This window comes from Cololabis saira, chromosome 3 (assembly GCF_033807715.1).
Source record: "Cololabis saira isolate AMF1-May2022 chromosome 3, fColSai1.1, whole genome shotgun sequence".
Lineage (NCBI taxonomy): Eukaryota > Metazoa > Chordata > Actinopteri > Beloniformes > Belonidae > Cololabis > Cololabis saira.
The window spans coordinates 16,441,858-16,467,992 of NC_084589.1; the positions used below are offsets into that span (position 1 = coordinate 16,441,858).

The 26,135-nt window shown below is 39.9% G+C and overlaps 2 protein-coding genes across 4 annotated transcripts in view; one reads left to right on the forward strand and one right to left on the reverse strand.

The window, feature by feature from the left end:
• The window catches only part of cmtm8b (CKLF-like MARVEL transmembrane domain containing 8b), a 57,551-nt gene extending 38,589 nt beyond the window's left edge, over positions 1 to 18,962 (forward strand). For 2 of the 3 annotated variants that reach the window (XM_061718251.1, XM_061718250.1), the window contains 4 exons: positions 13,697 to 13,925; positions 14,966 to 15,139; positions 15,261 to 15,380; positions 18,331 to 18,962. In XM_061718251.1, coding sequence (XP_061574235.1) covers positions 13,812 to 13,925; positions 14,966 to 15,139; positions 15,261 to 15,380; positions 18,331 to 18,417 — 495 coding nt within the window. In that variant the 5' untranslated portion in view covers positions 13,697 to 13,811 and the 3' untranslated portion in view covers positions 18,418 to 18,962. The remainder of the gene's footprint in view (positions 1 to 13,696; positions 13,926 to 14,965; positions 15,140 to 15,260; positions 15,381 to 18,330) is intronic. The other variant, XM_061718249.1, reaches the window with a different exon arrangement.
• Positions 18,663 to 22,456, reverse strand: LOC133440913 (prostatic spermine-binding protein-like). Its single transcript, XM_061718252.1, has 6 exons — positions 22,324 to 22,456; positions 22,110 to 22,191; positions 21,814 to 21,940; positions 20,345 to 20,444; positions 19,641 to 19,733; positions 18,663 to 19,551 (listed from the first exon to the last, which is right to left on the reverse strand). Exons 2-6 carry the CDS (start codon positions 22,159 to 22,161, stop codon positions 19,402 to 19,404), a joined length of 522 nt encoding a protein of 173 aa, XP_061574236.1. The 5' UTR covers positions 22,162 to 22,191; positions 22,324 to 22,456; the 3' UTR covers positions 18,663 to 19,401.
• Positions 22,457 to 26,135: the final 3,679 nt, after the last annotated feature.

Genomic DNA, 26,135 nt, shown 5'->3' on the forward strand with positions numbered 1-26,135 from the left:
CCATGTGATGCATCGTACCCACAAGGTTGGTACATTTTAACTGTATTTTTTAAACTCCTCTAAGCCAGTGGTTCCCAACATTTTTTCCTTGGAGCGTACGTACTAGCACCAAAATAGTATTTAATTGAAAAAATGAACATTAATTATGTTTTTTTGATACATTTCTCTTTGGTTTACTCTGTATACATATGACTTTGTTTTTCTCCAGTGTCACCAATGTATAAAATACGCACAAAAGGACATAAAAGGACATAAACATTTTTCTGAAAAATGTCTCTTTTAATATGAGACCAACATTTTTTTACATTTTTCCTTTAACAACCTGTCGGAGTAGATTAAATGTTGAGTAATAATATAATAATAAGGAATGAAATAATTTCCTGCGTTTGTCACTGGTGTATAAAATACACAAAAAATATTCAGGACATTCATAAATTATTCCTAACAATGTCTTATGAATGACTCATTCGCAAATATAATTTTTACAATTGCATAATTTCAAAGCAGACAAAGTTTCGCGCCCCCCCAGAGATCTCTGGCGCCCCCCCAGGGGGGGCCCGGACCTCAGGTTGGGAGACACTGCTCTAAGCATTTGCAAGTGAGAGGGAAGTAGAAAAGCAAGATCAGGTTGGAATAGCACCTTACACTGGATTAGAGCAGGCAAGCTGTGTTTTAGCCTTTGCATTATACGTTCATAACCCCATCCTCACTGCGGCGCAGACCTTCACAGATGTACAAGCCTTTACTAACAAAACTGACCTTGGCAGCGGGGGATACACAAGCGCGGCAGCGAGTACATCGACAGACTAGCTGATACTCAGCAGGCTGCAGTATTTACTGGTCGGGAGAGTCAAGGTGGGAAGCAGAGGTTTTCCATAGCTTTAGTGTGTGTGGGCATGTGTACGTGCCCGCGTGTGCTTGTGAAACTTTGCGTATGTGTGTTGGGGTGCGTGTGTGTGTTATCAGGCGAGTGCAGACTGTGCTGTCCAGCAGTGTGTGAGATGAGACAGAACGGACAATTTGCCACCATGAAACACTAAGCAGACTATTAAACACACAGCGCAGGCATGCACACACGCCCACACACACAGGTAGAGAAACAGCCACATACCGACACTTAAACTCTTATCTGCCGTACCACACGCACAGCGAACACATGCACACACACAAATTCATTTAGCGGTGTATCGCAGCGCAATCCCGGTTCAGTATTGGTCCGTATCTTGGCCAGGGGCAACCACTTGGATGTGTATGATGACAGGCATATCTGCTGATGGAAAACTAACCAGGCATGGCCCACCACTCAACATCACACAGCACACACTCAAACACAGCACTTTGCTAATACTGGGCTGCGATTCAATGACCGATCTCTGTGAAAAAACTCTTTCTCAGCTCACATCTCTCAACATGCCGCTCAGGGTCAACTACAGACAGCACTCCCGAGCCGGTTACACACGACTTATATTGTGGAAGATGAGGAGCTGATATTTATTACTTTAACAGTTATTTATCACAGATTTAACCAGATCAACCATCTCATGTGATTCATCTAGAACAGGGGTCGGCAACCCGCGGCTCTAGAGCCGCATGCGGCTCTTTAGCGCCGTCCTAGTAGCTCCCTGGAGCGTTTTCAAAAAGGTTTGACCTTTTTTTTTGTCTTTTTTTATATTTTTATTTTTTTCTCCTTTTATCTTTTTTTTCTTTTTTTCTTCTTTTTTTCTTTTTTTTCTTCTTTTTTTTCCTTTTTTCCTTTTTTCTTCTTTTTTCCTTTTTCTCTTTTTTCTTCCTTTTTCCTTTCCTTTTTAATCTCGACATTTCGACTTTTCTCTCGACATTTCGACTTTTTTCTAGGCATTTCAACTTTCTCGAAGTGCATAATGAAAAAACAATCTTCCCCCAGTTATAACTAATATAGAAACATGCAGTATGTGTTGCCTTCATTCTAAGGCTGATACAAGTCTTTTCATTTTTTGCGACTCCAGACATATTTGTTTTTGGTCCAATATGACTCTTTCAACATTTTGGGTTGCCGACCCTTGATCTAGAATTTCGGAGCAACTTAAATCGCTGCTGGTTTCCTGCCTTTGTTAGCGATGTGCAGAAAATCTGCTGGGTGCTCAGAATTAATACGAGATGTAATGGGGCCTTCTCATTTAGTACAATGAAAACTCAACATGTTGTTCAATGATTACCCTTCAAACTTTGAAGTGTTTGAACTTCTGAAAGTTTAAAGTTGAACTGCTCTTGTTTTTCCTCTGCCGGATATCAGTTCTCTGCCCATATTGGTGGTTGTTTTTCTTGATATGGTATCTGAAAATACCAAATTTACCTTTAAAGTTCTACTTTGTGATTGGACCAGTACAATACACTGATTCTTTCTTAATTATTAATTTTTGTAAATCCATATTCAATTTTAAATTCAAATCAAAAAATATTGTATTAATACTTGAAGGATGATTCGTTGCTGCAGTAGTTTTCATGGTTTCAGTCTCTTTAGATTCACTGTAGAGGTTTATTGCTGTGGGCAGGAAGTATCTCCTTTAGCGGTCTGTGCTGCAGCAGATCTGAAAAAACCTCTGACTGTGTTGTGGTGAGGGTGCTCAGGGTTGTCCATGATCTTTGCACAATTAGCTCCAGAGGCTCCAGAAAAGTCCCCAGAACAGAGCCAGTCTTCGTTATACAAGTTTGTTCAGTTTCTTTAGGTTACTGCCTCTGATGCTGCTCCCCCAACAGATGACTGCAGACGTGATTGAACTCTCCTCAACAGACTTAAAGAAGATACACAAAATCTCGCTGCAAATGCTGAAGGACCCAAGATTCCTTAGCAAGTAGTCTGCTCTGTTGTTTCTTATAACCAGCATCAGCGTTGCATCTCCAGTCCAGTCTGCTGTCAGGTGAACACTGAGGTATTTATACTCCTCAACAAACCTCACCTTTTCTTCCCATGACGGAGAAAACTATTCAGCTTGGTCTTGGCTCTCCTAAAATATACAACCACCTCCTCTGTCTTGTTCACATTCAGGAGTACAGAAAAGTGATGGACCACAAAACTGTCCACCAGTTCTCTGCACTCTGTCTCTTTTCCTTCTGAATCATCTATGAGTATTTTTGCAGATGACAGAACTTGTACTGGAAGTACTTTATGCTGAGGTGTACAGCATGAAGGTGAAAGTGGTGAGAGTACAGTCCCCTGTGGTGCTCCTGTGCTGCACAACCATCCAGTCTCACAAACTGTGGTCCGTTTGTCAGGTAGTTCATGCTTCATGCTTGCGTGATATTACAGCTAGTACAGCTTCCTCTCACAGTCTTATTGGTGATTCTAAGTTTACTACAGGCATCAATAGTATGTGTGGTTAATTGTTTTCTGTGTGGCTCTGTGACGGACTGCTGACATGTCCAGGATCTTCACCTGCCTTTCACCCTGACAGCTGGGATAACATCTGGCAGACCCCTTTGACCTGGCATCAGATTGAGGTGAGCAGATTAATAGATGGTTTACAGTTTTTTAATCCATTATACAGGAAACTTTACAAATATGCAGAAGGTTGTTTTTTTTTTGTTCTTACAGTTTTTCAGACGATTAACAATCAGTTTAAATCAGTTTAATTTCACAGAAACACGAGCTAGTCAGCATTAGCATTAGTTCACATGATATATTAGACATCTTAGAGGTCCTCCGTGTTGTCTATACATGTGGCCCCAAAGCGTTGAGATTCTCATAGTATTGTGAAGGGATTGACCACTGACTAAAACCTGGAGGATATTATTGTTATAGCTTTATCTTTAAAAGTAATCTCTTTATGTATGCAGGCAAAATAACTGACTATATCACAACTGCTATCAGAGCGACTGCTAGACCAATGAATAGAAGTTGCTATGGTGAAAAAGAAGGAAAAATGGACACAAATAATGTGGCTGTATTCATAGCTGAGTGCTGTTGGAAAGTCAATTGCATTGTCAATTATCTGAGTGGCAGCTGTGTTAACTATAACATGGAGCCAGACTTTTTTTTTTCTTGCACTGTTGATGTTTCCAAACTTGAGATTGACATTGAAACAGAGATTTGAAATGACAATAATTTCTCGTCTTTCATCAAGGTCTGCAATTTTATGACTTAGTTTTATTTTTTTGGGGGGGGGTTAATATACCAAATCGCACAACAATTGATAACACAAGAAAATCAAGAAAATAAAATCACTTTGAGTTATTTAGGAGCAACACGGACAGACGAGCTCTTGAGTCTGTTGGTCCTGCGTCTCAGCACGCTCCATCTGAAGCTGGGAGGATGCAGCAAGTGGACGGGTTGGACCGAACGGCGCGGGTTTTCCTCGGAGCTCTGTGTTTGCACAGGTCATTCAGCTTATTTAACATCATGCCTACAACCTTTGCCACTTCGTTTGACTAGGCCCAGAAGCCAGTCCTTGTTTTTTTAAGCGATTAGTCCATACCAGCAGATACTGTAAACGAGAAAGTAAAGCCGAGGACACACCAACCCGACGTCGCCCGCTGTCGGCCGACTGCTGTGTCGCCTTGCGTCGCCTGTGTCGGGCTGGGTCGGGCTCAAAAAGAAGCACTTGGACACACCGCAAAGACGACACCCAACGGCAACTAGCACGTACGTTCTGCGCATGTGTGAGAGGTAATTCCCCTCCATACCAGCAGGCAGCGGTAGTCTGTATTCACTCAAAAACAAGGAAAAACCAGAAGCTCTGGGAAGCCGTAAACAAAACAAATAGGCTTCATATTCACACCACATTTCCACACCACTCTCGCTACCACAATGCGTACGAATAAAGAATCGGCACTGGCGTTGTCAGCCCTCGGCCTTCAGCTTGTGGAAGAAGAAAAGAGCTTTGCTTTCTTAGCTTTGCTTTCTTAGCTTAGCTTTGCTTTCGTCACTTCCGTTTCTTCGCTACCTGAACAGCCAATCACAGAGTGAGCTGTTTCACCGACGGCCGACGCCGATTCGACATGCGGCCGACCTGTGGCGACGTGCGGGACACACCGGGGGAACTAGGCCGACAGACGCGCACCGACGCTCATCGACGGCCGATTATCGGCTTGGTGTGTCAGGGCCTTTAGACCAGATGCAATAAAAACAAGAATAAAATGTTTTAATTTAAGTTGTCCACATAAAAAATAGACACTGTTGGACTATTTTGAGTGCAGGAATACTACAGTATTCTTATCAACATCTACAATCGCTCTAAAAAGTCTGTCACCATAACAGCGTCATCAGCAGCAAAACTGATCATGTGTCCTGCATGCTTGGTGTGACAGGCATTTATATGTAAAACAAATGTGGAGATGAAACAGCCATGAGGTAATCCGTTGAATGATACGAGAGCATTGATCATGATCAAGGTTGTGACGAGTCATCAATCTGTGTGCTAAGATACTGAAAACATTTAAGCTGCATAAAAGGTAATAATAAGTAGCCATATAGGGTATAGACTGAGGAGTTTTTCTCTAAAAAAGCGACAGAATCAATAAGAAAAGCTTCCTAAATTGGGCGGATGTGACACGCTGAATCTCTTCTTATATCTGAATCGATGGCAAACTCTCGGCAACCCAAGGGGTTTGTTTATTTTGGGTTTGATGACAAAAATATGAACGAGGAGCCGCCACACACATCAAATCTGAATATTATTCAAATAAACTTTCCCAGTCTCAAGTGACTTGTTTTACTCACACTTAAAGGCTACACTTTCGAGACAAACATGTAACGGGAGTTTATTTTCATTTTTTTGCTTTAAAAACAAGTTGAGATCACACAGATTGCACCTCCAGGTAACAGCTCACCTTTATTGTGAGCCGTGCAACTAGTAGTTGTTGTTGTGTAGCTGACTGTGTGCAGTTCTTAGACACAGCAGTTGTAGCTGATCACGGGATTCATCACACTGCTTCATCGTGGTTTATCAACAACCCCCAATGCACAGACCAGCTCTGAAAGCCCACGTATAAATCCACACATACCAAAATTGAAAAGATAAGAAGACTTGCAAAAAATAAACAGCCAATGCGGAAATATGTTGTTAAATAATTGAAAAAAGTAGCAGTACTGTTTAAATTCTGTGGAGGTCTCCAGAGGAGCCCTCTATTTGCTGATATTTGTTTTGCTCCATTTGTTCGGTTTTATTGTCTAACTACCCCGGGCCAAACCATCACAAGTGTGTCTTGAAGGGGGGGATGAGGAGGAGGGAGGCGGGGTGGAGTTGGAGGAGCAGCCAAGTTGAGGCAACACTCTGCTGCCGTCTTCCAGATTTACATTCAGGAGCCATTTTCTCAGCTCCCCAGAAATCCATCCGAAGAGGTCTCTCCTCTGTCTCACTTCTCTATCACTCCCTTCATTATCACAGTCCATTCCATGAGATGGTAAAGGGAGGGAAGCAGAGGGTGGGGGGGGGGTTTGGAGGGGGGGGTTAAGAGGGAGGGAAGTGGAAAGAAGGAAAAGATGAGACACAGAGAGAGCGCGAGACTGACAGACAGAGAGAGGGGGTGAAGCGGGTGGTACAGAGAGCTGTAGCTATCTGCTGAAATATTCATGGTGGTGCCAGCAGCTTTTCCATTCCCTGCTCAGCAGGGGGCTGCTGTTTGATACATCCATCGCTTTCTCCCTCTCTGCAACGCCCCCCCTCTCCCTCCCTCCCCCTCCCCCCGGTCTCTGTTAACTAGTGAGGCTGGTACACAGTAAACGCTCTTCAAGAGATGGAAGATCTCTCTCCGTGCCAACCTGGACAAAGCATCCCTGCCCCTCGGACATAAAACAAGCCGCAGCTGATAAAAACAGCTTATGCCATTAAAGAAAATACTTTCATAAATTGGAGATTATGAAATGATATCGAAATTTAATCTTCTGGGCTTTGTTTGCTGTAGAGATTGTAAAACTTTGTGCTGTATAAATATCACTAATATGCCCTGAATGAGTAAATAGTCTCAGGGAAAATGACTAACATTTAAGCCCCCGTTCTCACAAGAGCTGAGCAAACATCGAACCTATGCTTAGGTGCGACCTAAGTACTTTGACATGACTTTAGAGATGGTTTCCTCTTTTTTGAATAGATTGACAGGCGAAGCCCCAATACAAGACCTGAGTTTGAAACCGCAGAGAGATATTTACTGGACCACATTGTTTTACTTCGTGACTTAAGTGTTGTTTTCATTCACTGTTTCCGTTCATTTTAACTTAGTGTTTGGTAAGGGTTTGGATAACTTTCCCCAAAGAAATGTCCTCTAGAAAATCCACAGGAGATTTACAGGCACTTTTCCATGACAATAAATGATGTTTGAAAGTTAAATATAGAGTCTGCGATATCATCTTGCACACTTGACTTGGAGGTCAGTCTGCACCACCGTTTCTGTAAGTTACGTCAGTACAAATGATTTCATATATGAATTTGATTAACTACATGCTTGACTTTTCTGATAATTTTCTGTCATATGATGAGCAGAAAGATTAGATCACGAGTGTTATGATTTAAGAAGATTTCATCCATGATTGTCACACTTAGTACTTGCCAATTTAATATGATCACATTTCATTTTCAGCTAAAGCTTCAGTGTTGCTTTTTAGGCTAAAACCACTTAACACTGGGTAAAATAGTCCAGCATTACAATGAGCAAAATCCGAAAGCCATTTTAAACAATATTCTGTCATCCGGTAATACACTCTCACAAGCAATTTACTTTGAGTCGAAAAGGTGAGAAGCAGCTGTGGCTTCCTCTCGGAGACTTTCTAATTAGGGTCTTGCATTTATTATTTTGTGCTGAGCTCCCACTTCAAATAGCTGCTGGCAAGTTTTAACATCACGTCACCCTTATTTATTGAGGAAATACTGTCAGTGAATGTTAGCCAAACAAATATAGACAGAAATGCTCGTGGTCAACAGAATATTATCATTTGGGGGACGGGTATTGGGTGAGAGTGGGTTTTCTGAAAACAGTCTGATTATGTCAACAAGGAAAATGTTAATGACAAAGCCCCGGGTATAATCAGCCAGAAGTGAGTAGATAAAAACAGCAAAAAAAAAAAAAAAAAATTAAAGATTTACACTGGTGTCACATGGTGGAGAGACTTTTCAAAGGAATATAACTCCTTCCCTGCGAGTTTTATTACAAATGTGTGCTGTCACATGATTCAGACATTGTTCCAGAGGCCTTGCCGCAGCACCAGGAGAGCAGTCCAAGAGAAACACTGCTGGAGAAGAAAAAACGAGCAGGTTTCGCTCTCCGAGGACGAGGCCATGCCTTTCGGTGAATAACCACTTCTATTTAGGAGTGATTTCAGTACCGGTGGTTAAACAGGGAGGGGCTGCGTTTTTTGGTTATACGCTGTGTGTGCACATGTGAAAGTGTGTGCCAACATGTGTGTGCGAGTGTGTGGCTGCATTTAACCAGCACATGTGTTGAGGGATGTGGCAGATGTTGCCGAGGCAAGGATTAGTGCGTATGTCTTTAAGCATGTGCGTTATAAATATCTTTGCCTCAGCGGGAAGCCACAGTGGCCAATTACAGTGTGGCATCTGGGTGAACACACACTTATTAGTGTGTGTGTGTGTGTGTGTGTGTGTGTGTGTGTGTGTGTGTGTGTGTGTGTGTGTGTGTGTGTGTGTGTGTGTGTGTGTGTGTGTGTGTGTGTGTGTGTGCGTGGAGGTTCAGGGGGAGTTCAGGTTATTCACATCTTAGCATGCTGAGTTTCGGTAAATGATGCAGGGTGTGTTTAACAATGATGGGGCTCTGTGTCACATGAGCAGTTTCCAAACACGCTCCATGAAGACGATGACAAACCTGGGGAGAATAGAGGGAAGGAAAGATGAGTAAATATGGTGAGGCAAGAAAAACCGGTGGAAACGGCAATGTTCGAAAGTCAGAGCAGGGGAGGAGAACGTAAATAAAAGCTCTGTCATTTTCAGCAGAGGTGTAAAACATCGCAGCTTTCTCTCAGAAAAGAGGAATGAAAGCACAACCCCGGCAACAGCAACCCTTTATAGTTCATTGCATAATTCCCCTTGGAGTATGTGGAAAACTGATTTGATTCCTTTTATTTTCTCATTTTCAATTAAACTGCTCAGTGATCATAATTATTTGACTAACTTTCCTGCATGTTTGTGAGCCCCTGGAAGACCAGGTTCATTTTAATTTCATTCAGATCAATTCAATGAAAAGGGGGAGAGAAGTAAATTAAAAACCGCCTTCAAAAAGTCAAAGAGATATTAAGTTTTGATACTTTCAGCTATTTCCCATGGCTGCAGTTTTACGTCATTGCAGGATCATGCAGTATTAGGCTACAGTCTGAGCTTCAGAGGTATATAACTATAAAACTGGTCGACATTAGAAACTCATCTGTAGCCATAGTTTTTAAAGTTTGGTGCTGATTTTATTGCACTGCCTCTGACCTGTTTTTAATCTCTCATTGTTTACAGTTTCTTGTGTTTGTGAATCTGTGTTTGTTCTTGGCTTGTTTCAAAAGCGTGACCCTGCAGCCCTCAACAACTACAGGCTTGTCTCCAAGTTGTTAAGCCTCTCAAATCAATGGTGAGGGAACAATTGAAAGAGTTTCAGTTTATAAATAATTTATTTGTCTGGCTACACACTTAAGGATTTCCAAATCATAATTGATTTTTAAAAACTTGAGAGACTCACAGACCACAAACATACTTGTAGTAAAGATTTCACAGTGGCAATTCAACAGACACAACCTCTCACAGAAACTCATGAAATTCAGAAGATAAACAAGTACGAAGGGCGATCATCGTGGGCAGCCGGGTGTCTTGGTGTGCTCACCGTCTTGCAGTAAATAAGAAAGAAAGAAAGAAAGAAAGAAAGAAAGAAAGAAAGAAAGAAAGAAAGAAAGAAAGAAAGAAAGAAAGAAAGAAATACAACATGGATAAACTGAGTGAGTTTGCAGCATAGATGATATTTGCACCCATTGCGTATTGAGAGTATTCTGGTAGAGCCAAGAATCATAAATATCACAAAGGTTTAATATAAAGGATTCAAGACTGGTAAAATTCTGAAATTCGATTGGGTGCAGGAAAATAACTGTTCTTCATTCACATTTTAGGATTACTTGGACAAATAATCAGTTTCAACTAGCTTCAAATCAGGCCACGCCAAAGTATTACCTTGAGCTCTTTCAGTGCAATCAAGATCGTTCCTCATGGATCGGTCCTGGGACCACTTCTATTCACACACACCATCTTGATTGAAACATTTCAAATTCCACTTTTATATTAATGATATGATAATGTTCTACTCTGTGCTTATACCTAATTAGGCTCTACAACAGGCTTTTAAAACTATGTATTCTTTTTATGATCAAAAACTTGTTTTAAATGACAATGAACCAAACTCATGATGATTTTAAATGCAAAACCGAAGCTCCTTAACCCTCAGTTTATCATTGCTTTAGTGATTATTCACTTTTCCTTTACAATTCACAATTAACCACCATTTAAAAGAAGGCAAGTAAACAAGTAGAATATAAATAAAGAAGTTGTGCTGGTAAACCCAGTAATACATAAAAAAGTAATAATAAATAATAATCAATTTTATTTATAGAGTGCTTTTAAAAGATCTCAAAAAAGTAAAAAAGTTTAAAAAAAAAAAAAAGTACCAAAAAGTACATGCATACATTAGCTTGTTCTTGTTTACAAGGCTGTTGTTGTTCTGCTCCCAACCTATCGACTAACTTATATCCTTCAAAAAAGTATGGAAAGTTGCTGCTTCCACTCCAAAGGATGACTTATTTCATCCACGTCTGCACTGAAATGAATGAAAACATGTTAAACTATGCACCTCTCTGTTTTTTTATGCACTAGTTTTGTTTTTTTTAAGATATTAGTAAGGTTCTAACATATAAAATTATGATATTTTATAGTTTATTTGATATTTACTTACTATTTTTGTGTATCATCATTTCTGTAGATTTTCTGGCAACTTGGCCAGGGAACCCTTTGAGATGTAAAGTCTCTAGAGTTTCTACTTCTGTGTTAAAGGTTAAATAAAAAAATATTGGGAAAAAGTTGATGTAATGTCACAGAAGCTACAATTGTCAGGGCTTTTCCAACATCTCGGTAGTTTTCCTGACTATGAATTAAATGATGTGTTACCACATGATAGGCAGCGGTTGTGAATGTGCAATCATACAAATAAAACACTGTAAACGAGAGAGCAACCATGAACCACCTGTTTCCCTCTGATGCTTGGATGCATTTTGTTTTGTTTAGGGTCTAGATTTATTTTACAAAATGCAAGAAAGAAGTTATCATAGTAGGCAAACGTTTATTTATAGCTTATCAATTTTTCTCTACTATTAATTATTATAATAGGTTTTTTATATACTAGTAATTGGTTCATTGCATCCATAATAGTTTTAAGTGCTTTATTGTCATAGTATCAGTTGGGCAAGATTCTAATGGAAGAGTCAAACTTTTTGATCATTTTTTCAAAAAATTCAGCCAACTTCAACATTAAACATGTAAGCTCAGAAAAGGGGAAAAAAAAAGAAGCCATAATTATGTGTTTTGGGTACTGGCTTATTCTATTCAGCAGCTGTGCAACTGATGTATGACAAACTTTAACTTCAATATCTTAGAAATGCTGTTGCAAAAACTCTAAACTAACTGCAGGTGACCAGTCAGAAATCACGGTTGTGTTGTGTGTTGTTAAAGCGTCGCCGAGGAGACGCTTTAACAGAGACTTCCCTTGTCCGAACATTCACTACAGATACTGCGCTGGCAGCAGAGTTTGTGAAGCACACCATACAAACAAATCTCTGTCTTGTATGTTTAATTGCAACAAATGCACTTAATTTCACAGTTTAGAGCATCATAACTGATTCAAGGTACCATTTTCAAATCCAAAAAAAGACATTATAATCGTGGATTCCAAATTTGCAAATATAGCCACATTAATCCAATAACGTCATAGAAGCTTGTGATAATTTATGTCAGAATAGTTGGCACTGTTAGTTGGTTAAAAAGAAGTGATTAAGAGTGACTAGTATTATTAGTAAATAAAACTTGCATTTGCATTTTCTTTTTTTTTTTAATAGCCTGATTTTAAAATTATCCCAGTCCTGCTGTGATAAGCAGCTTTCAGTCTTAAAGAAAGTCTCCAGGCACATACAGCTAAAATTCACATACAGAAATGCTTTGGTATCCCATTAGTTTTGTTATTGTGCTAGCAACATGTCTGACTTGTACCAAGGCAGACAGGCAAGGGTGGCCTAATGCTTCAGTAAATGAGGGAAAGAGAAAAAGAAAGACAGGGTAATACAAAGTATGGATTGCTGCAGTGGATGTATTCCCAAATGGAGGAGATGTGCCCAGCAAGGAAGAATTAGTCTTGCAAGAAGCATCCAAAACAACCAGTCAGATAATGTATGGCCCCAGATACTGGCTGCAGCTGAGCACCACAACGCAACTTCATGTGACAATTACTGATCTACAATTATTTCATTGGGAAAGAGTGTTTGGGAAACTCTGGTTTGATTTTAAATTATTTAATGACAGTTGTATTGTCTTCATATTCAGTTTAGTCCTTTACTGTCACTTGGTCATCCTGAATACTTCCTGAGGAAATGGGTGCTACCCCCGCCCCCCATCCACCCCTATTGATCAGAATAGCCCTGGTATGAATTTACTCTCCAGTCTGATCTAGTCCATGGCGAAGTCCTCCGCTCCGTCTCCACAAACATGCACACGCACAGTTACACAGCGGTGCGTTTAAATTTCAAAGGTCACAGCAGCGTAGAACATCTAGTTATTAAAGTCTCCACTGAATGCAAGCGGGCCGAGGACTCACTTCTCTGGGGAGTGTGCAGTCAGGAAATAAATTAGTGTTGCTTCGTCACACAACAACAACAAAAGGATAAATGAGTGAAAACAGCAATTTATACGCACGCCAATGCAAATAATTAACCAGCTCAGTGAGCATTGTTTGGCCTCAACCTATTCTCTTTTGTCCCCCATGCTCTGCTGTTTCTGGTGCGGGAAGGGTTGCTCGCTGTTCATGTGTAACTACTGCCCCCTTGTGGCCGAAGCTACTCACTGTTTTAGTTACTGCAGTGCAGTATTTTTTTCTTTCCTTTTCTTTTCGTTTTAAAGAGGTGTGTGCAGACCCACACTCAGGGTTGTTTTCACACACACACACACACACACACACACACACACACACACACACACACACACACACACACACACACACACACACACACACACACACACACACACACACACACACACACACACACACACACACATATAATATATGACATCCAACTAGTTTAGAGCCAATTGCAGTCAAATGCACAACTTGTACAAGCGTTATGTATGTTTTGTGTGCATTTTGCCATACATTGTTGCCTTTTTTTCTTCTGGCATATTACAGTAACACCATTAATCATCATCAAGCAGAGCTGCTGATAGCAGTGTGTTCTGCAGGAGGCCTCATGCAGTTCTCCACATGCATCAACCAATAAAAACAATTGACGTGGTTGTCATCTCTAATAACTTGCCACTTTGGCGTGTAATGTAGCATTCCACATCAATTTTTGCTCGACCAGACAATAAAAGATCTAAAAATATATATATTTTTTTAAATCCATGTGGTCCATTTTGAGCCAGTCATTTCTAAACTGAGACTGATGAGATAGTGACAGCTCCAGCTTTCACACTCCATTGTTTCACAGACGGGTGTCCTTGCAGGATTCCAGGACAGGAACAAAACTTCCTCTGCTGTAGTGACAGCCTCAGTCAAAGCACACAGGCTCTCCGTCTGAGTGCATCACGGAGCCACAAGCAGTGATGTCGAGCCGCAGGGGTCCCTCATTACCACAATACAACACTTCAACCTCTACCTTGGCCTTTGACCAGCATTTCACCACGACTGCCAAAGGAATGCTCCTGCTGGCCGAGATAGTAAGTGTGACATGTGAGTTTAAGATGTTTGAAGGCTACATCGTTATAATGTTACATAGTTCTGAAATCAAGCGGAGAAGGAGAACTTATGACCATAACAATCAGCAGTCTTTCAGAAATAGCTCTAATGTGGCCTGTAATGTTTATGAGACACATGAGTAGAGAAGTAAATCTCTTTTTGGCTTTCTCAAGTGTTCATTTGTCTAAAGTCAAAGAAGAGGATGAGAAACAGCACTATCAGTGTCTGAGCTGAGTACCATTCAACAATTACTAACAATAAGAAAGATCTGTGTGGGGGAAAAAGATGCTTATTTAATTTTATTTTTTTGATAAAGAATGCATCTTAAATGAAATAAACATGAAATAAGAGAAAACCGACAGCGTTTTGAGCAAAGTTGAATAAAAATTCCAAGCTATGTTTCTGTGAAAAAAGGAAGTTAACCAAAAACACCAAGCAAATCAACTCTTCCTCTTTTCTTTCCCTCATTGTCTCTCTTCCTTTTCAAATCAACTGAAGGAAAAAAGTCTGGACAGCCTTTCTCTAAATACAGACTGGCTGGCTCCCACAATTGAAATAATCAGATTTAAACCCTTTTGCACAGAAGTAGAATGTGACTTTTTTAGGCTGCGTTTGCCTGTAAAAGATGCATCAGCCGTCTAGTAAATGACTCCACATGTTAGATGAATAGAAAAAAATTAGTATTAAACCATGAAAATCCTGCAGAAACGGGTTAAACTCATCGTGACTGTGCTACTACTGAAACAAGGGATTTGACTCTAAAAGAAAGTGCTGCACAGTTCTGCTTAGTGCCAACAAAAGTTTTCTTCCTGTGATATGAAATATCCAGCAGGAATTTTTTGTTGTGAAAAGGGAAGGGTGGGGTGCTAAGTTGGCAAGGAGATTCAGTCACTTTCCGCCACAACAGTTTAATTCAGCAGGGATGCAGTGGGTTGCGTGCAAAACATTTGGAAATTACTCACTAACAAGCAATTGATAATAAGCTAAAGGAAGTATGTTGTGTCTCCTGTGCTCTCTTCAGGTGTGTGGTATGTTGGTGTGGATTCTGGTCGGGGGTACAGATTATTTTCATCTGCCTTCTCTCTGCTGGGTCATGTTTGTGTCCATCCTGTTCTGGATTTTAACAGTATGCCTCTTTGTGATTTACATCACCGGAGTTCACCACAGGATACCGCAGATGCCCTGGACGACACTGGTAACACACGCAGATAGTGCACCAACAGTTCAGCTTTAGTCATTCATTTATTTTGTGTGGGTTTTATGTGGGTTTTAACTGAGTCCCGTGTGTTTTGTCTTTTCTCCCATTCGTCCTCCAGTCGCTGTGTTTTAACTGTAGTGCAGCTGCTTTGTATCTGGTGACATCAGTGGTGGAGGCTGTGTCCCTCAACCAGGCCGTTAGGGGGCGCCACAGCTACAACTGCTGGGCAGCATCAGCGGTAAGCTGCTCCAGGAAACCAAGTTCAATTCAATATTATTTATAGAGCGTCTTATTACAACACAAGTATTCTCTAGGCGCTACCCAGAGACCCAGAACATGACCCACGAGCAATAATTACATAAACATAAACACTGGCAGGTAAAAAATCCTCTAGTGGGAGAAAGCCTTAAGCCAAACATTGGCTATGAAAAACTCCTGGACCAGGACCTGGATCATAAGGGGGGACCCTCCTGCTGGAGGCCGGCTGGGCAGAGCAGGAAAAGAGAAAACAGACACACACACACTGTCAAAGGTGCAAAAGATAAAATATTAGTATCACCGTATTTTGCGGACCATTATTATAAGGCGCAATATTTTTGAACAAGTATATTTTCATACATAAGGCACACTGGGTTATAAGCCGCATGATAAAATATATAAAGCAAAACATAACAGTCAGGTGAGTTGAACTTTATTTAACTCATTCACAATACATCAGAATATTGTTCAGTTGTCACAGTTTATAACATTCATGTCCATGAATCCACCAATAAAAAGTGGAGGAGGTAAACATAGTACTACGTCATGTTCTCTGATACCCCTTTTACACCAAGCTGGTTCCAGGGCTGGTTCTGGGCTAGAGCCAGACTTAGCACCAGTTCTTTGGTTTTACACAGCCTAAGCTCCGGCTCCTGACTCTCAAAACGGGCGCTACGCCAGCCCCTTTGAGCTGCTGGTCCAGCTCAAAGAACCGCTTTACGTCGGGGGCTGGGGGCGGGGCTGGGGACGGTGTTACTGAACAACCAGAGCAGAATAAACACGGAAGCGCGCCGTTTTTAAACAACGGAGCGTGGAAGACGGCGGTTAAGTTAGTAGACTCTTTTATTATTACATCCATTTATTTAATAATGGATGTAAAACAGAAGCAGCAGTGGTCTACGGTACAATCCACCAACAGTAACGTCTGCGGGCTCCGTGCTCGCCGATGCAGCGGCGCAGCCTCGCGTCCCAGCCCGCGGGGGAGCGTTCCAGCCCCGGGACGCTTGGACGCGAGGCTGCGGAGCCCGCCGATGCAGCGGCAGCTCCATCCATTTATTTAATAAAAAATCCTGGCCCGCGGGGACGCCTCCCAGCCCGCGGTTCTGGTTCCACGTTACACCAACGCAGAGCCTACGGCGTATGTTACGGAGGAGAGGAGCTCCTGAGGAGAGGAAAGGAGAGAAGCTGCCGGCTCAAATTTCTTAACAGGCGTTATTTGGATAAACTGAGCCCAGGTTGGGGATCTTAAAGGTTACTTTACCTGAAAAAAATATTAAAACTTAATAAAGTGCCATATTAACAGCGCTACAGCTGAAAATAAAACAGCTTTTGGCTCTCAGCTTCCTCATATGGTGTGACGATCGACGCAGAGCCTACGGCGTAGGTTACGCGGCGACGGGCGCCGTAAGCCGTACCCTACGCCGTAGGCTCTGCGTCGATTTAACGCGGAACCATAAATCAGCTCCGGAGCCAGCAGTCAGCCAGAAATTCATCATCTCCGAAAACATCGGGTCAAATTTCTTAACAGGCGTTATTTGGATAAACTGAGCCCAGGTTGGGGATCTTAAAGGTTACTTTACCTGAAAAAATATTAAAACTTAATAAAGTGCCATATTAACAGCGCTACAGCTGAAATTAAAACAGCTTTTGGCTCTCAGCTTCATGATCAGGGTGGGGATGAAAACGAGGGGGAGTGGTGACGTGATGACGTGGCTCTCTGGCCAGCTCCAGGCCAACACCAGCTCTGTGTAAAAGCAAACGGTTCTTACTTAAGAACCAACCGCGAACCGGCTCTAGCTCCAGCACTAGCACCAGCCCTGGAACCAGCTTGGTGTAAAAGGGGTATGATTGGTTCATCGTTGTTAGTGTGAGGTTGGAACAACATTGTATTCCAACATTTGATTATAATTGGGTTATGATACAGATTTGAAAACTGGGTTTACTCTATAAACCTAACGTTGGCTTGATGTCTAATTACATTAAGGTAACATGACTAGATGTTGGATGATGCTTGCTTACATCACTACATAATTAGTTATCTAACGTTGTCTGACGTTACAACCCGTATCCAACCAAGGACCGACTTTAATGTGTCAGCTGATCATTCAAGCGGAGTGGCTTCATCTCTTATTAAAGTTGCACCGAAACATTGACAGATTTTTGAGAGCAGTGTACCACATAAAATTGGTTTCAAGGTCAGTAAGCAAAGCAAAATTATTACATAAGGCGCCCGGGTTATAGGGTGCACTGACGATTTTTGAAAAAAAATTCAGGATTTTAAGTGCGCCTTATAGTGCGGAAAATACAGTAACTATCTGTGAGCAGAACTAAGTAATGTACATATTATTGATACATGGTTAGTTTGTGTACTACAGAGATGAGTATATAAATATAGTTAAGCAGCAGACATGGAGGTGGGGAGGCTGGGACTGCAGGTCAGGATGTCAGTAGGTATTCAACAGAGACATCTATACAGACCAGCAAAACAAACTACAAGCAATGGAGAATAATTATGGTGATGAGATACTTCTAATTAATAACTGAGGGTTGATCTGAAGAAAGGAAAGAGAAGAAGAGGAGATAAAAAAACTTGATCGTTCAGGGAGATCCTTAAAATTTAGATAACGTGATGAGAGAAAGCAAACTAGAAGGATAATCATATATTTAGCATAAATCCGCTTGAGGGTATCTAAATCTGGTGAATGTTCTGTATCGTTGGGTCAGTTTTATAAGTTAGTTTCATAAAATGTTTTGTAACTCTTTTCAAAGGCTGATAAGCAAAACTGAACTTTGCATCCCTTATTGTTATTGTTCATTTATTTCAGTTCAAATTGAATACATAAAAATCTAACTTCACCAAGTCTCTTTCGTTTCTTCTCCAACTGTTTTTTCACAACTTGTTTTTTCTCATCGACGCTCTCTCTCCTCAGGTGTTTGCCTTCCTAACCACACTCTGCTACGCGAGCAGCAGCTACCTGAGCTACCGTGTATGGAGATCCAAAGAAGAGGAGCAGTAGCCTCTTCTGTTTTCTTGTTTTGTTGCAACAGCATTCACACTTCCTTGTGCGTCATCGCAAGATAGGGAGGCAGAGGAGCACTTTCTTTATCAACCAGCACTGTCGATGCTGCGTTTAAACCACGATGAAGTCGAGTTCACTGATAAACCAGATCAATTAAAAAAACAGCAGAGCAAAAGCTTGTTCTGGGCAGTTCTCAGCTACGTGAAGAAAGACCAGTGTTAATATTTGTTTTGTGTTAACGTCTTTATTACATATAAACATGATTTTGATTATTCTTATTATATATATATAAACTTTATATGCAGACACTGGGTCCAGAATACAAAACGATATACAGACACAGACATTATTAATATTTTATTTGTGACTTTTTAAAAATGTGCAAGGTCCCAAAAATAAAAAACAACAAAAATATTTAACTTTTAGAGAGCTCACGAAAACTGCATATCTTATGATGAGTTGTGTTTTGTATATTTTAATGATTTTTTTTATGACTGACTTTTCTAAAAATCTATGTGATATAGTATGAGGAATAAAATAAAATAAAGCATTCGTCTCCTCACGTTTGCAGATATGCAAGTTTTTACTTGCCTCTTATTTCATAGAAATAATGCTTTTTTCAGTTTGCAATCGCTTAATAAATCAAAGCATAATTGATTTCATACAGACACCATTGATTCTGTTTCATAACTGTCAATATACTCCAGTTAAACCTATCCTGTGATACAAACAGGTTATGGTCAATTTTAGTGCACCCATGTTGAAATAGTCTGAATGATTCCTTCATTTCATTCATGACCTTTGATTATAGAGTAATTTTGATAAAGCTGCCCTCCACCGCTCAGGAGACATATGAGAGAGAGAGAGTTTCTATTTGTGGACCATGCTTGGCAAAGTTCCAGTGCAAACTAAAATAGGGAAAAGAACCGGAACTGTTCTGTCATTCCAGACTGGATGGTGTCTGTAGTACGACGGGAACCTTCACATGGAGCTGACGTCAGTGCTGTTGCTGTCCTCCATGTACACCACGCCCCAGTGAGCGCCCAGAGAGGTGATCCCGGCATTATTGAAGCGGCCGCTCAGCAGCCTGAGCTCCCCGTCCTGGTGGGCCGGGTAGAAGTTGAAGGATGTCTGCAAAACATACACACAAAAATATAAGGAAATACCACGAATCGATATCGCTTTAAAAGATAAACACAAAGACAGGAGATAATGCTGACCTGGAGTGGCTGACCGATCATCAGATTGCGCCCACGAGATGTCACAAATATCAGCTGGTAGATGTAGTTTGAAGGGTGGTATTTACCAGAGATCTAAAACACACAAGCGGCACAAGCAGGTAAAACGGTGGTATACCCAATATATTATAATGCAATCACATGAGATTACTCCTTTGAAAGAAAAAGAAAAAGGGAAATCTGTTATAGGCTACTTATTTTATTGAACGTGTAATTCCCTTCATTCCAGTTTTGCTTCACCTTTTCTAGAAACAAATAAACTAATATAAGGCCTCAAAATATTAGCTTTGCGGGAGAAATGGAGCCAAAGTAAGAATTGAAATGTACACAGCAGGGACCAATAATGAGAGCATTAACATGGTCTTTAACAGGGAGTTTGCAAATGTGTTTTATGCTGATGATGTTGACAAAAAGAGGAAAAGCCTGAACCACAAATGAGACACTTGAGGTGCAGTACAGTCCCATTGTTGTGGACTTTCTGATGACCTGTTTTAGTACTGCAAAATGCTTTATAACAAAATGAGGTAAACAGAATAAAAAAATTAAAAAATAAAACAGAATAAGACCAATTTAGATGATAAATACTTTAAATGATCAAGCACTAAAAGAAAGCAGAATGTATTTAGGAGACTGATTGGATGGCAATATTATCGAAATAATACTTAAGTAACAATGAGAGTTCTGACCTGAGTAATGACCTCTCCATCGAACAGTTCCAGTTCCTGTGGCTCACCAAGTTTATGACCAAGAACTATGTCCCAGGTGTACTCGTGGCGAAGCTGAATACTGGAATGGAGACAGAGTTTGATATAACTTAGACGAGTAGGTGAGATGAAAAATTGGACATTGGACTGCTAAACATTACACCAGTAATGATATAAACTGAAAAATAAATAATGTAGATGAAAAAAGGTTGATGCAGGACCAGGAAATGGTAAAAAGGCATTTTCATCATTGGTTATTAATTGTGAAATAAAATAACTATTACTTAAATACCTCAATAGATTTTCCAATTTTTAAAGTGTCTTTTTATTCAATATTTTACTAAGCTTATTCAAAATGGAATCATTTAATAATTATTAATTAATTATTAAATAATGTAATTTTAAAATCTTTTTGAAAAATAATTATTAAATAGAGAAATAAGTATCTGAATTTAAAATTCCCTATAGGAATTAATTTTCTATTCAGCAATGAAAAAGATAATCCTGTTTTTCATTTTCTTTTCCTTGCAGCATTTTCAAATCCTTGTTGAAGTAGAATTTTCTAAATCTATCACTTTCTCCATTTAGCTTCTCCTTTTACCTTTTCTGTGGTATTTTAGACACTGCCAACAGGTCTTTAAATGGTCAGAGAGCTGATTTGCATTTTTTTATGACCAACATTTTCCAAGCGCTTCGATTTAAAACTGCACACAGTAAAAGCACCTTAAAGAGCAAAGAGTTCCCCAGGTAACAGCCTCCAAACAGCAGCAGTGTCAGAGTTGTGAGAGATTCTACACTTCACATGCTTTGGCTCAATGTCAGGGTTGACAAGGTGCTCAGATTTACTTCAAACTTGTAGTGAAGAGAGTAGATTTAAGATGATTCATTAGTGTATGTTATCTCCAAACACAAGTAGCTTAGGTATACCAGAAAAAATGTCCATGAATTGTACCTTCGTGCCAGTGTAAAGTTATTTAAATGCTGTTATACCTTTACATTGCATATTTGAAGTGGACGCCATGTAAAGGTATTAACATCATACACTTAATTTAACAGTCAATTAATAACTGATGATGAAAATAAATGCCATTCACACGACACTCCTATCCTCCTTTACAGGAAGTCTGAGATAAAAGTATGGACAACACAATCTATACTTTAATTGTACAAATTGTTTGTGCCTAAAAATACAATTTAAGTGATGTGTGTATTTGGAATCTTTTAGAAACTTTCTAACATATGTACATATTAAATAACTATAAAAAAGTTCAAATTAAAGAAAGAAAAGTCATGATATTATTGGGACAGGTTAAAGGTTCAGCTACTTCCTTCAAAAATGTTTCTACATGACATTAACTATCCATTAAAAAGTTATTTTAAATCATATCCAACTTTTTGGACTTTAACCCGCACAGTCACCAGCACATGCTTCTATGAGAGGAGAGACTGACCCTTTTATGTAGGCGTTGTTGTTCTCCCAGACTCTGACGGCGGTGATCCTTCCATTGGCGGTGGAGGAGAAAGCAGTGCCGGTGCCACTTCCGACAGCTGTAGAGTACGAATAGTGGACCAAAACGGCTTTGAAGAACAAGATAAAGTCACGTTAGAACACGGAGAGGCCTCTGCACTTGGACTCAACTTTACTCCACCACATTTATTCAGAAAGAAATAGCCTGTAAAATTGTAATCTGAATTTTAAAAGCAAATATTAGTGTAAAAACGATTGGCAGATGAATCAACTTCTTACGTGATGCCAAGCAGCTGGCACAAAGGGCAGCAACGAACAGGAAGGACAACATTCTGGATAGCAACCACGTGCACAGGCAGCTCTGAAAACAGACGATATACAGAAATCTCATATCTGCAGAATTCTTTACATGATCACCAGCTGTTAGACACACCAGTGGCTGAGCTGCACACCATTCAGGTGATGGGTGGTAGTTACTGATGTTCAGACTCACCTGCAGTAGTTACTCCTGAGGCACAACGTCTGGTCTGATTCCCAGTTGTGTGATCGGTTCTGAGGAAACTCACAATGAGCAGACACAATGGTGATGCCTTTTATATACGTGCACCTGCCTCGGTCACATGGACAGGACAGCATTCCAGTCTCCTACAAAAGAAAGAAGCCAAACCTGTTTTTATTGTTAGAATAGGCGTACAGCCATGACGCAATGAAATACAACCAGGAAGAGAAGGCTATTTTGAGACACTTTCTGGAAGTCTAAACATACATATCTGGATTTTTGGTGGACCGGTTCAGACCAGTATGGCATTTGTTTTGATTCAGAGTTGTATAATGTTATTTATTCTAATATCAGTTATGAAATCTGGAGACTTCAAAGACAGAGTTCACACTTGAACTTAGAGAGCAGATAAAAGCTGGACAACAAAAGAGTGATGACTGTAATTACTGACTCTGATCTGTTAACTTGTTCAGCACTGCTATACTGTACAATAGTTATAGTAGCGTAAAAAAAAGTCTTGCTTTATGAAAGTTCAAATAACCATTCCAATATACGTATTTTTCAGTCTCTTTATTACCTGTTTTTTTTTCTCGTTGCTTTGGGCTTCCATAGAAATGAAATATTATGACCTGGAAAACAAAACTTGTGATGCCCACATAAGTGTTCTTAGTGTTTTAGGAAGTTAAGATACAAACAGAAAATACACTCATAATTTTAAAGCCGTAACAGTGGCGTAGTTGTGGACTTTCTGATGACCTGTTTTAGTACTGCAAAATGCTTTATAACAAAATGAGGTCAACAGAATAAAAAAAATAAAAAAACAAAACAGAATACAACCAATTTAGATGATAATTACTTTAACTATGGGTGTGCCGGTGCCACCCATAGAGACAGCTGGCACACCCAACAATTTGATGCATTTTTTTTGTTATAGTTTTAATAACATGTTGTATTCTACATTTAGGCTATAGAGGGAATGCGCATGACGTTACAGATGCGACTTCACAGCGGGTTACGTCCACTGAGTGGCAGAAAGACTGAGTGGCAGCGTAGACTTTCAGTTTGAGCACTGGAAAACATCTAAAATGTTTTACAGACTGCCGAAAAATAAGCTTAAGAGAGACAAATGGATCGCTGCAATTCGCAGAAACAACTGGATTCCAGGCACCGAAACGTGGATTTGTGGTTCCCATTTTGTATCAGGTAATGTTGGATTTTTGGGTAGCTAACGTTAAACGGTCAAATCATAAAGTTCGGTGTCCTCATCACTTTAATTTCTACAACAAATCCTGCCTTGAAGTCGGACCAAGCATCAGGACTTTTGTATGCCTTCAAGCTTTGCTTCGTGTATTTCCCCGGCATAGAAATTAAGTACATATAAATATCAGGAAACTCGATTCATGGCCAAATATTAATGTCCATGGACCACTGGTTCTTGGGGTAACTGTACAGGTCACTGTCAAGTCCAGCTGCCTTTAATTTAAGCCCATAATCGGCTGCTATCCCATCTTCTCCAATAGTTGCAGCCATTTTTGCCACTCAGTGCGAGTAAGGGGGCGTGGTCCAGTGGGGAAGTGACGTCAATGGGTACCCTCTATTAGTATGTAATCATGATTCAAAATAAGAAATCTTATTTTCGCATGAAAAAACTTCCGCCACCTGCAACCGAGCGCATGAGTGTTATTCGCTTCATTGGGCACGCAATGTGTGTGTGGTTATGTTTTTGTGATATTTTTTTTAGGACAAGCATAAAGTGTGGTTATTTTATTACTTATTAATATATTATATATATTATTATACTTATTATATATTATTGATTTTATTTGAGAGCACGTCATATGTACAGTACTCTCAATCATGGATGTTTTTTATTATTACTGATGAGAGCAGACACAACATGTGGATATGTTTTGTACTGTTAATAATGTTGGATATACATGCTTTAGAATTTAGTTTGTGGAGGTGTAAAGTCCAGTTTTGTTGAAAATAAATTTGGCACACCCAGTCTTTGCTGGTGCACACCCAAAGTCTCTTTTCTGGCTACGCCACTGAGCTGTAATATTAGAGGTACACGGATTGAATTATTTTCCAATAGACAAGGAAACAAACATTTACATATTCACTAGACCAATCTTGAACGGATTCAACTGCACGTGGTGTTGCAATTGTGAGGTTGCCGTCTGGTTTGCTGGGTTTGTTTCCCGACTTTATCACGTCAGGACACAGCTGCTGCCGTCCGGACAGGTCACACAGATCAGTGACATTGATCTTACTGTATGCAGGCCCCTTTCCCGTCAATGGCTCTGCGTCACAGCAATCCCAATAGGGTGCTCACTCATGTTTCCTTCTCTCACTGTCGTGTTGTGATGTAACTACTGTATGGCAACAAGCCAAGCCTTTTCAAATTGGCGACACTTTTTCAAATGCAGCGCAGGGTGGAAGTAGGATGACATAACTCCTTATCCTCAGGTAGCCTATTATTCTGTTCTTAAAAAATATTTATCAACCTCAAGTCAGACCACAAAAACTCCACAAACAAAAGTCAGTATTCACTGTGAGCGGCCTCAGAACCGAACACACATATAACTGGGAATTTTTAAATGAGTTCATTGATGTCTAGCTGTGACAGGAGCTTCTGTTTTTAAACAATATACGCAGATTCAGCAGACGTCAGTTTAGATGGTCCTGCAGCGACTCCATGTCTATACTGATAAACCCCCCATGCTTTCTTCTAATATTGTAGACATTTATGGTGGACTTTAAATATCTTCCAACTTGTACAACTATATTCAGAGGTTTTGCTGAGTCTTTGCAGTCATTTCTATGGCATTACTTTATTATTTTTGCTGCAGCATCACATAAGGATCAAAGTTATTCACCATTGATTTTTGACTTTGATCTGCTTCATATAGAAAATTCTCTCAATTCTTTGGACCTTTCAAAGCAGCACAAAGGAAAATTTTTAGTTTTGACCTCAGCTGGTCCCCCTATTAGGCGAGGATGTTAAATCTGATTTAAAATATTGTCCAAGACTGCTGTAAAATAAGACCTGTTTGACATAGAGACAACCAGGATGGGAGTAAAAAGTCACTATGGCTGATTTGAGTCAATATTAGGGATGAGAGTGTGGTTAAGCTGGATAACGCCTCCTGAAAGTAGGAGTCCTTGAAATTAAATTGAAATTCATATTCCAATATGAAAATAAATTATTTTGTGCTCCTTTAAAAATATTGGGTGTGATTCATGAAATGTGAGCAAAATAGATTTATGTGTAAACTGGTAATTTTCATAGGCACGACCAAAATTTACTCTGACCTCTGACATCCCCTATAGTTCTGTGTGAATGAGGAGCACCGGTAAATGTTGCCGGATTTTAACAGACTTTACAACCTTATTATCTTTTACATACATGTAAACTCAAGCAGGTGTGCAAAATAATTGACTTGCTGTATCCTGCTCATTTTGGCCATGAAGTAAGATCTTCCAGGGCCAGAGATTCCTGTTGCAGCTGAGAACTTATAAAACCACTTCACAATGATGGATACTCCCATGGATACTTGGATACACCAGCAACTTGATAAAATATTCAAATATAAGTGGTTGAAAACAAATGTAAAACATTTAAATTCATTTGTAAAAGGTAAAACATGTTTTTTTTCTTAAAAAAAAATAAATAAATTGTGATTTAGAAAATAAAATATTAAGAATAAATCAGTTTTTCAAAGTCCCCTGTGTCTGCAAAGTTTCTGGGGAAACAAGCTTTAAATAGCCTACAATTAAATAATTTGAATGGGCCATAAATTTGA

Bases quoted from the DNA above. Each gene is read 5' to 3' on its own strand.
- LOC133440913 (XM_061718252.1), bottom strand. From the start codon at position 22,161: ATGTTGTCCTTCCTGTTCGTTGCTGCCCTTTGTGCCAGCTGCTTGGCA. The intron at 19,734-20,344 runs GTCAGAACTCTC...TGTGTGTTTTAG, and splicing joins ATGGAGAGGTCATTACTCAG to ATCTCTGGTAAATACCACCC. The intron at 19,552-19,640 runs GTCAGCATTATC...TATGTTTTGCAG, and splicing joins TGATCGGTCAGCCACTCCAG to ACATCCTTCAACTTCTACCC.